The 10,636-nt window shown below is 42.6% G+C and overlaps 2 protein-coding genes across 11 annotated transcripts; one reads left to right on the top strand and one right to left on the bottom strand.

Annotated features, from left to right (window-relative positions):
- The first annotated feature begins 7 nt into the window (after window positions 1–7).
- On the top strand, window positions 8–6,048 carry grpr (gastrin-releasing peptide receptor). 9 transcript variants are annotated; one of them, XM_061752794.1, is made up of 5 exons: window positions 8–88; window positions 1,426–1,507; window positions 3,834–4,027; window positions 4,807–4,920; window positions 5,749–6,048. In XM_061752794.1, exons 2-5 carry the CDS (start codon window positions 1,461–1,463, stop codon window positions 5,895–5,897), a joined length of 504 nt encoding a protein of 167 aa, XP_061608778.1. In that variant the 5' UTR covers window positions 8–88; window positions 1,426–1,460; the 3' UTR covers window positions 5,898–6,048. The 9 variants fall into 9 exon arrangements, with proteins under 9 accessions (XP_061608778.1, XP_061608787.1, XP_061608837.1 ...); XM_061752803.1 differs by lacking the exon at window positions 8–88 and adding an exon at window positions 149–507; XM_061752785.1 differs by lacking the exon at window positions 8–88 and adding an exon at window positions 514–657.
- Window positions 6,049–6,353: 305 nt separating this feature from the next.
- vegfd (vascular endothelial growth factor D) lies at window positions 6,354–10,557 on the bottom strand. 2 transcript variants are annotated; one of them, XM_061752772.1, is made up of 9 exons: window positions 9,505–10,557; window positions 9,288–9,428; window positions 8,051–8,252; window positions 7,776–7,917; window positions 7,552–7,621; window positions 7,336–7,463; window positions 7,129–7,247; window positions 6,733–6,898; window positions 6,354–6,627 (listed from the first exon to the last, which is right to left on the bottom strand). In XM_061752772.1, exons 2-9 carry the CDS (start codon window positions 9,393–9,395, stop codon window positions 6,609–6,611), a joined length of 954 nt encoding a protein of 317 aa, XP_061608756.1. In that variant the 5' UTR covers window positions 9,396–9,428; window positions 9,505–10,557; the 3' UTR covers window positions 6,354–6,608. The 2 variants fall into 2 exon arrangements, with proteins under 2 accessions (XP_061608756.1, XP_061608747.1); XM_061752763.1 differs by having other exon boundaries at window positions 9,288–10,557.
- Window positions 10,558–10,636: the final 79 nt, after the last annotated feature.

Raw genomic sequence — 10,636 nt, 5'->3', positions numbered from 1 at the left:
CTGGTTTGACTCATTTACTGAAATAATAGTATACAAGTGCAGATGCTGAAATGTGCTTAAGTACAATAGACAATGAGTTTTTGATTGGGTAAGAGAGGTTTTTCGGTGTGTGAGAGAGAACTTTTGTGTGCGTGTGTGTGCATGTGAGGTTTTTTTTTTGCATGTGAGAGTATTTTTGGGTGGATGTGTGTGAGAGTTTTTTTGGACTATGAGAGTTTTTCTGGGGTGTGTGAGAGGTATTTGGTATGTGACAGTTTCTTTGGTATGTGAGGTTTGTTGACGCGTTTTTTGTTTGTGACAGAGTTTTTTGGTTTTGGTGGGTGTGAGTTGTTTTTTTTTGGTTTATACACGAGAGGTTTTTAGGTGGGTGTGAGTTTGTTGGGTGTGAGTAAAATGTTTTTTGTGAGTGAGAACATTTTTCGGTCTAAGGTTTTTGGAGGTGTGTGATTTTTTCCTGTGAGTGAGAGGTTGTTTCGTGTGTGAGTAAGAGTAATAATAGCGAGAGAGGTGAGTCACAGAGGGTGTGATTGCGAGAGGATTTTTAGTGTGTGTGAGAGTTTTTTGTGGGTGCATGTGAGTTTTTTTTGGTGTGAATGAGATTGTGTGAGAGATTTTTGGGAAGGTGGGATTTCTTTGGAGAATGCGAGGTGATATTTGGTGAGTTGTTTTGTTTTTGGATGTGTGAGAGTTTTTTGGCGAGTGAGAGTTTTTTTTTTTTGGTGTGTGTGACAGTTTGTGGAGGGCGTGTAAGAGTTTTTTTTTTTTTTGGTGTGAGTTTTTTTTTTTGGTTTAACTGAGATTTTATGTGCGTGTCTGAAGTTTTTTTTGGGTGTGTGTGTGTTTTGTAATGTGTGAGAAAAGTTATTTAGTGTGAACAAGAGATTTTTGGGTGGGTGTGGGAGTTCTTTTGAGGTTTTTGGGTTCCCGTGAGATTTTTTAATGTGAGGGTGTTTTTGGTATGTGTTTTTTTTTTTTTTATGTAAGTGTTTTTTTGCTTTTGTTAGTGTGAGATTTTATCGGTTTATGTTAGAAGACAGAATTTCCCATAGGTGTGAATGATTGGCTTTTTGACGCAGTGAGACGAGCAAGCGCAGCGACGTAAGAAAAGCAGTGACCGTATTATTGCGTCACTAAGTCGTTACTGAATGTTGCGTATAATAAGCCTGACTAAATTGTCGGTTTGATATTTACATGACATTTTGCGCTACGTTTCCTTCCGCTTGTATTTGTCACGAATGATTTGGATTGTATTTTCCCAAAGACCGGCGTATTTACAAAGGAGGTTTCATATGTGTGATGAACTCTTCTTGCGCCCTCCAATTCTGCTTTTTTTCTTTCTTCCCCAAAACATACTCCCCGCTGCTACAACCCATTTTGTTTCTTTTTCTTTCGGCCGGATCATCTCACCTTCACGTCCAACAAAAGAGCCTAAAATCACCTTGCAGGCCTAAACCCACCAGATGAAAAGATGTTCTGTTTCCAGCATATTACCTCGTACACCCTACTGGTCAGTATTTTTCTATATTTTAATTTATTTTTTTTGGGTGTGCATCATTATATTACATGACCGTTAAGTGGCGTCTTGAGTGTCTCCTGATGGTTTCGCTCCTTTTCATTTGTGGTACCTGCGAAGTTCCATTTTGTTGAAGCAGGCAAGCTACAAGAGAACTATGGATTTCGGAAGAGAGCCCCAGACAACGAGCAGGAGGTGGAGGCAGGAAGGTGGGGGAGTTTGAGCAGTCAGTCTGTGCAAACATTCGAACTTCTTGCACATGAGTCACTCCCTGATTCGTGCGTTGAACGTCAGTGTCCCCCCGCATATTCGCTATTTGAGTTGAAACTATCTCAGTCTAATAATCTCGCTGAAAACTTTGTGGTTTTGTGCTCACGCCAAAGCCATGTCTAATCTAAAAATATTGCTTTGGCGCCGTCTTGTGGCATCGTGGTGAGAACTTTTTTGAAGGATGTGAGAGGTTTTTTTTGGTGAGAGAAAGAGTTGTTTTCTTGTTTGCCACAGAGGTTCTTGGGTGTGAGTGAGACGTTTTTTGATAAGTTAGAGAGGTTTCTTGGTGAGTGTGAGAGTTGTTTTGTGAGTTATTTGACATGAGTGAGCGGTATTTTGGTGAGTGTAAACATTTTTTGGGGGAGTGTGGGTGTTTAGGTTTGTGGTGTGTGAATTTTTTTTTGTTTGTATGTGTTTTTTGTGTGTGTGAGCGTGAGAGTTTTTTGGGTGTAAGAGGTTTGTGTGTGTGTGTGAGAGAGAGAGAGAGAGAGAGAGAGATAGGAGAGAGAGAGAGAGAGAGAGAGAGAGAGAGGAAGAGAGAGAGAGTTTTTTTTCATGTGTGTAAGAGTTTCTTGAGTGTGAGTTTTATTTATGTGTGTGAGAGGTTCTTTTTTTTGTGTCAGAGTTTTTTTGGTTTTTTTTGGTATGTTAGAGTTTTTTACTGTTTCAGTGTTTTTTGGGTTGTGCGTGAGAAGTTAATTTTTCATGTGAGCGAGAGGTTTTGGGTGAGTTTGAAAGGTTTCCCGGTCCCTGTGAGAGGTTGTCTTGACAGTGGAAGTTTTTTTGTGTGAGAGGTTTTGTGGGGACAGTGAGAGGGTTTTTTTTTTTGTTTTGTTTTTTTTGTTGAGTGCAAGTTTTTTTTTACGTGTGAGAGGTCTCTTGATCTATGCAATCATTTTTTGGGTGCCTGTGAGAGTTTTATTGTTGAGTGTGAGAGGGTTTTTTTTGTTTGGTGGTTGAGAGTTTGCTGGTACATTTGAATTTGTTTTTAATTTTGATTCACAAGAGGGCGGAGGCGGGGCCGCAGAAAACATTTATAGTGAGGAGCACAGAAGAAGAAGTGTCAGTACAGTATATGAGTGGAAGGAAATTCAGTTGTGTGTATGAGAGCGTCTAAGTAGTGTATATAAGTGAAAAGGATGAGAGTATTTCAGGAGGGATGTATGACTGTTTCAGTAGAGTGCAGCATATGAGAGTGTTTCAGTAGTGTGTATGAGTGAAAGAAATATGTGAATATGAGAGCACTCAATAGTGTGTCTCAGAGTCTTTCAGTAATGTGAATGAGTATTTCAGCGTGAGTGAAAAAAACATCAGCATGTATGAGAGAATCCAGTAGTGAAAATGAGCACATTTCAGTATTGTATGAGTGAAAAATAATTCAGTCCAGTAGTTTGTATGAGAGCATTTTATTAGTGTATATGAGCACATTTCAGTATTGGATATGAGTGAAAAATAATCCAGTCCGGTAGTTTGTATGAGAGCATTTCAGTAGTGAATATGAGCACATTTCAGTATTGGATATGAGTGAAAAATTATTCAGTCCGGTAGTTTGTATGAGAGCATTTCAGTAGTGTATATGAGCACATTTCAGTATTGTATGAGTGAAAAATAATTCAGTCTGGTAGTTTGTATGAGAGCATTTCAGTAGTGTATATGAGTGAAAAATAATTCAGTCCGGTAGTTTGAATGAGAGCATTTCAGTAGTGTATACGAGTATGAAAAAAGTCATTTGTATGAGAGAATTTCAGTAGTCCATATGAGACTGCTTCAGTAGTGTATATGAGCACTACTTTTAAGGGTCCAGGCCGCTACTAGTGCTTGACAGATGTCTACTAGTGTTATGTCTGCAGCACAGTAGTTGACTTTATTATTATTATTTTTAATCCATTCAAATTTGGCAGCCTTTTTAAAAAAAAAACAACAACAAAAAAAAACACTTCACTGTGGCGTGCCAAATGATGACGGCTTTTTGTTGGTCCACTTTAGTGCGACTTGAAGATAAATATCAAGGATTGTTGAATAAACGCTCCACCGGCTTTTCTTACATTAGGTACAGGGCCACCGTGAGGCCGCTCGACATCCAGACGTCGAGTTCTACGACCGGCATCGTCCTGCGGGCGACGCTCATCTGGATCGTTTCCCTCGTCCTGGCAACTCCCGAGGCCATCTTCTCTGACCTTCACGTCTTTAACGTTCCTTCCAGCAATAAGAGCTTTGTCACCTGTGCGCCCTATCCCCCTCGTGGCAAGCTGCACCCTAAGATCCACTCCACTGTCTCCTTCCTCGTTTTTTACATCCTCCCACTGCTGGTCATAGCGGTGTACTATAGCTTCATCGCTAGTAGCCTGACGAGGAGTGTATGCAAGCTGCCTGTGGAGGGGAAAACACATGCAAGACAAGCAGGGAAGTTTCAGACCTGCTTGCTTCGAGCTATCCGTTGACTTCCGGTTGAAGTTTACTGTAAAACCGACGTATTAATCCAAAGAAAATGTTCTACTTGGAGATCAAAATGTTCCCAAAAACGTTATAATTTCTTCTAAAAAAAAAAAGCGCACTTGCTGAATGTTAACATATAATGTCAAACGCCATAGCAGGCTAACAGATATTAACATGGACGCATGAGGTGATTAGAAACCTTCAAACAACCGCGACTTTCACACACACATACAAAAGAGGGCATCAAACAAAAGAGAATTAAACATTGGAAAGGTCAAACAAACATCAAAAATGAAGCAAAATCACATATTACCAAAAGACTCCTGGCTTATTGCCAACGTACCGTATTATGCGAAACGCCATAGACGGTCTAACGTAAATTAGCATCAATATTACAGGTGAATCTTGAAACAACTGCTACTTTATTGAACACACACAGAACAGCAACCCATAAAACGTACTTACTTACAGACTGTAACAAGCATTTCTTGCGTGGTATAGCTGTATTCTTGAGCCGTTTGACTGATGTGCCCGAGGAAACTAGTTCTTCCAATATTCTGAAATGTTCCTTCTCAAACTTTCAACAGGTCGAGTCCAGAAAACGCTTGGCCAAGACAGTGTTGGCATTTGTGGCCCTCTTCGCCGTATGCTGGCTGCCCAGTCACGTCATCTTCTTATACCGCTCCTACCACTACTCAGAGGTAGGCATCAACAAGCTGCGACTTGCGCAATCCAAATCCAAATACAAGATAGGTAATAAATATTCTGCTTTTACAAACACGATAATGCTCAGTTTGGATCTAGACGGGCACAAAGGCACTAAGGTTTTTAAAGTGCCGCCTACTATTGCACCCTCGTCGTTCAAATAGTGTACGGAATTGCTTTACGAGCGAGGGCGAAGGACATACTAGTACATGGACCTTAAGCTGGATATCAAATAAATGCTCAAACAGCTATAAATAGCCACAAGCTTTTTCATTCTAATTATTTTTAAACAGCTTTTTTTTTTTTTTTTTTAAATAGTCATTTCCTGCAACTTTACATTGTTGTGCAGTTTGTTATTCATTTCATTTGTTTTGGCTCAAAGTCAATCTTTGTCATGCACAGTCTTTGGAATGACTTTGGAGTCCATTTCAGGGCATACGTGAGGCAATATTGTTTCTTGACTCACACCCTAAATACTTGTAATTGCGTGTAGATGCCAGGAGATGGCAGCAAAGCACTTCAATTTATTTAGGAGACAAGGCTATTGCCTGACTGAATGAAGCTCCTCCCCTCACGTCATAATTGTTTGATTGTCCCTAAAATGCCAGAAGATGGCGCCAGAGAAATAGTTTCACAGACAAAAAACCAGCGAGTAGTCAGGCTCGCTCATGCTGAAGTGCAAATATGCAGGAGTTCACTGTCTCACACAACTGTTCTTTTTTCAAAGCAAAACAACTTGAAATGCTGCCTACCAATGGTATTTTTTGAATTCCCCAGTGCATAAATACATTATTGTCTATACAATATCTTTGTGGATCCATTAGGTGGACACGTCCCTGATCCACTTTGTGTGCAGCGTTGTTGCTCGGATCCTGGCCTTCACAAACTCCTGCCTGAACCCTTTTGCTCTTTATCTGCTCAGCAAGAACTTTCAGAAGGAGTTCAAGGAGAACCTCTGCTGTTTCTGCCCTGAGATCATCAAAGCGTCCACGCACAGTCCAAATCGTGACATGCGCATGACCTCTGCCACGCCACTCCGTGGCACCCTCAAGCTTTGACTTGCGTCTAAATCTCCTTTATTGTACAAAATGGGTTACTTGTACTTGCAACTTCGGTCAATTATATTGTCACGGAGATGGAACAAAGTGAAAAATAGAAAATGACTCGTGACAATAAAGTACCTACGCATGGCATTTGGCTCCTAGTGGCTGTCCATTGCAGAAACCAGTATTGTCCTATTACCGATGTGTTTATTGTAATGATTTTATCTTGGTGTAAATGATCTAAATTTCAGATGAATATTAAAGGATGGAGTTTCACGTTGTTATTTCCGAAAGTTGCGTTTCCCCATGAGAGGAAATGCAGATACTTTCAAATGCAAAATACAAATCAAATAAAATGGGAGCAATAATCCACAATTGCACAAATATAAATTATACAAAAATAATCTTTTTTTATAATCTATATATTCAGTGCACACACACACACGAAAAAAAAAAAAAAAAAAATTCACACATTGATTCAAATATAAGATCAGCACGTTAAAAATCGCTTAACATGGTCCTGTGACTAACTATCATCTCCATTAGTTCACGTGATTTGCATAAATAGTATTGGAAATAAATTATGTGCCTCTATTTCTCTGCTTCCAATAAGACCGGGCCCGAGTTTGTCCTAATTGCAGCTACTTGGGCCACTTACACCTGCCATTAGGAGAGAGAAAACAAAAACAAAAACATATGCGTTTAGACACAGCAAAAGGGCCCTGCGCACTTCTCCATGATGCCAAGGTCCTGTGTGTCCTATACCTGCAGGATGAGGGGTCAAAATATTGACGTCTGTGAGAACAGATGGAGCTGTTCAGGTGACAGCGTTGGACCGGTCTTAGTTGGGCGGTGGGTTCGGCTCTTGGAATACAGTCGCAACGCTCGACATCGATCTCACAGTCGGGCATCCGTGACGTCGGTGGCAACTCTAAACAGGAGGTCATTATATTATGTTGGGATCGCTGCGAGTCATTGATGGACAATGTACACGATCGCTGATTCAGTTCTGGGCATTCGGTGGTATTTACTTATCTTTTACAGCGGAGCGTGACGAATGAACAACAAATTAGCAGGTACATTTCAAAGCGTATTTGCTTTGAATATACGGAAGAATGAGGCCCCTCGCCCGCCATACGACCACATAGACTCTACGCTCACCTGGTCTACCACCGGAGGGGTATGGTATGCATCTGTCACTTGCACAATCCCAAATCCAACCGCTGACGCAAAGTCTCATGGAGTTCTCAGCCTCTGGAAGCAGACTGATCAGAGAACAACTGCAAAAAAAAAGAAGTAGATTAATACTGTACAGCAACCGCATCTTCCATCTATTTGAGAGAGCGAAGTGACAGTTTTCAGACTCACCCACTGCTCCTCTGAGGCTGAGCGTTGCGTCGTATAATGGCCGGCTCCATGCATCGGCATTCTGTATGATTCGCTACTTTTATCAACACGGGCTCCGGTACGAACTTGAACGGAAACACGCTAAGGACCTGCAGTGCACGCAAACAGAAGACGCGCGTGAGAGATTTCGTCTCCTCAAGACTGTGACGCCATTGAGAAGTACGCTGGCCCACTTACAGTTTTATTGACCAGTACTGTACTTGTGTTTCTGCATGTGACACCATCTTGATTGCAGCAGCCGCTACATCTGTGATGAGGAAAATAAAAACACATCGCTGAAATAGCATTGTCACGTTCGGCTGTATATCGAGGATATTGAAGAAACGATTCGATGGCTTTCCATCACGCGGTAGCTTGAAGATTAAGCGAATGATGCGGCTGTGGTTTTGTGCTAAACAAACCTGTGGACGGACACGCAAGGTGGCTTGAAGAACATGGACGGGGCAGTGCCCAGCTCCTTGGCCACATCCACACACGTCTCTCTCGGCATGCACTGTGTCCGTTGCCACTCCTCATCGATGGCTGCATGGGAGACGCAACATTCTATGAAGGAGCCATCGTGGACAGAATTCACAATCGCCTCTCTCACACGCCACTGAAATCCTTCCACACATCATAGCGGAATGAACCAAATGCGGTACGCGCAGACACACTGGACACGAGCCCGTTGTCCTACCTTTGAGTATCTCCAGGCTGTAAGACTCCGCCGCGTAACGCGTCGAGCGATGGGAGCCGGCCAAAGGTGGCCAGAAAAGAGAGTCCGACTGCTGCAGTCTCATGCGACACTTCCACAACTTCCAGTCGGGGAAGTCGGCGAGCCCGAGCAGCTCGTCGAGGCCGGAGGCCGAGCGCACCTTCCTTTCCCACTGCTTCGCCACCTGCATGTTTTCATCAACAGTACATGGCCACAAATGAGCTGAAAGCGTCGTCAAAATTGAAGCGCTGAAGGTTACGTACACATCTCTAAACTCAATATCTCACGCACACGTCTTGTCTTACGCGAGCCCGAAACAATTTCTGTTCGAGGGTTTCGGTCAGTACTCAGAATCTGACCGTCATGCAGCGGGTCACGACCTTCACAGCTCACTCCGTCAACACTTCTCATTCTCAAGTGCCGCGTCGGCGTGCTTACGTAACGTAAGAATAACAATCCTAACACGAACCTGCCAGATCTCATGCACACACACACACACACGTGTGACGTAATTTGGGATTACACAAAATTTAAATAAAATAAATCATCAGTGTGTGTGTGTGGGGGGGGGGGGGGGGGGGGGGGGGGCATTTCATTAGCGTATGAGCAAAAATAAATACAATAAATTAAAAACTACTGCAGAGGAGGCACAATGACAATCATAAACCATCAGTGTGTAAGAGTGCTCTGCCACTTTAATAGGAGAAACAAAGTTTACATGCAATTTTGCCCAAAAGAGTCGCGTCAGCTAATGAGGAACAGCTCCCGAGATGATGATGATGATGATGATGATATTGAAGGGGGAAGTGAAACAGCATGTGGCACGGAGCGAGAAAAAAAATGAAATCAAGGTAGAGAAATGGGAAGTTGAGTGTTTTTCTCCAATGAAAGTACTGCTGTCCTTGCTTCCAATTTCATAGATTCCAACTTCAGTGCGTCAAGAAAATCCCCAAATGGGACATTTACATTTATATTCACTCAACCACAGAAAGCCCACCGAGGGGACGACGTTTTTATTCACGCCTACCTTATTCTTGCTAACTCTCAGTAACAAATACTTTGTCAACATACGTCCGTAGATCTCATCTGCACTTTTTACTTTTACCCAAGTAGCGCAGTTGAATCAGTGCTTTTACTTCTTTTTTCTCCCCCCCCCCCCCTATATCTATCGATCTCTGCCCTACAAGCCGCCCAAAAGATGACCTTCCACGCCACTCACCCTACTTCCCGCCTCCCTTTGCAGGCCGAGGCTCCCGTTGATCCAGCTGAGCTCCGCCAGCAGAGTCACCAAGCAGGAGGTTCGACAAAGAGTCCGCTTCATCTCCATCAGCGTCCCGCCTGGACCCTCTCCTCTCGTCGTCTGGGAGAAACACTCGCTATGAACTTCCTTCTTTTTCACAGCTGGCTTCCTCTCTTTGACTGCCAGACCAGCTGACCTCCTCTGTGTATGTGCTGCATAAACTCCTCCACAACTGCGTGCGTGCACGTCAGCCAGTCGTAACCTGTCACAACAGAAGCCCCCCCAGACACCCGCCAGCCAAATGGAGGGGCTTTAAAACTTGGAACGTCTTGTGAAGCTTTGACGCAGTGTTCACTTGAGTAAGCTGAAAATGACCTCATAAAATTCAAAGAGTGGGAAGGCCCGAGAGAGTTGAAGTCTGTTTCCTCTCTCTTCGGTTACACGCCCAAGTTTAGAAGTTCAAGCCATCGGATCCCTGACACCTACTGTACCTCTTTGTCCCCCCCCCCCCCCAACTTATTTGCTTCTTGCTACCATCCTTTCCTTCCAGGCCGTCACCAAGCATTTCACTCTGCACACGCACGACCGCTAACGTGTTTTAAATGTGATCCAGACTTGTGTTACACGTGAGGGGAGAAACAAGCAACCGGCGACGCCCCCCCCTGCTCGGATGGAATTAACATTAAGGAGGGAATGCAATCACTGCAGACACTTCATTAGGTACCCTTGTTTCATCTAATGAGATCCAATAAAGCGTTGCATTCAAAACCTTCAGATGAAAAGGATAAGATACATGCACATCCATCCAATTATCATCTCCAGGAGACATTTTGTGGACACAAGGAGGATGCAGAAGACGGACAAAGTTACTGTTGAAACAGATTTCAAAGGCTTAATCAAGAACGTCTGCGAGACCAGTGGTTCTCAAGGGTTGGTATGTGGGCTCTCTAGTGATACGCAAACTGTTCATAATGTTAGTCCAAGAGAGTACATTTGTTGAGTACAGTTATGTAACCTTTAAGTACAGTACCTTAGCATTTAATCTTTTTGAACTGTTTGCTTTCAAACATTTATTTCGGTACAATTTTTGTCAGGTACATTTGAATAAAAGCATTACTTATGTCATTTTTAAAAATGTTCTAATGTTACAATGTTCAAACTGTGCATAATGTTACGGTGGCTAACAATATTATCAAATGAAACTTTTAGGCATAAAACCTGTGTTTTTTTCCTTTTTTAATGAACACTTAGACCTACTATGCTACTGTATGTTAATGTCGGTCATTATGGTGGTACTTGAAGAGCCACGATTTTTTTAGGATGTGGCA

Source organism: Phyllopteryx taeniolatus, chromosome 2 (genome assembly GCF_024500385.1).
Source record: "Phyllopteryx taeniolatus isolate TA_2022b chromosome 2, UOR_Ptae_1.2, whole genome shotgun sequence".
Taxonomy (NCBI): domain Eukaryota; kingdom Metazoa; phylum Chordata; class Actinopteri; order Syngnathiformes; family Syngnathidae; genus Phyllopteryx; species Phyllopteryx taeniolatus.
This window is presented reverse-complemented; position numbering and strand designations above follow the sequence as displayed.

Coding starts and splice junctions, on each gene's coding strand:
- grpr (XM_061752794.1), top strand. CDS start 1,461: ATGAAAAGATGTTCTGTTTCCAGCATATTACCTCGTACACCCTACTG. Junction 1,508..3,833: donor TTACCTCGTACACCCTACTG/GTCAGTATTTTT, acceptor TTCTTACATTAG/GTACAGGGCCACCGTGAGGC. Junction 4,028..4,806: donor TGCGCCCTATCCCCCTCGTG/GCAAGCTGCACC, acceptor AACTTTCAACAG/GTCGAGTCCAGAAAACGCTT.
- vegfd (XM_061752763.1), bottom strand. CDS start 9,395: ATGGAGATGAAGCGGACTCTTTGTCGAACCTCCTGCTTGGTGACTCTG. Junction 7,622..7,775: donor CCTTGCGTGTCCGTCCACAG/GTTTGTTTAGCA, acceptor TCCTCATCACAG/ATGTAGCGGCTGCTGCAATC. Junction 6,899..7,128: donor CCCCTCCGGTGGTAGACCAG/GTGAGCGTAGAG, acceptor CCTCCTGTTTAG/AGTTGCCACCGACGTCACGG.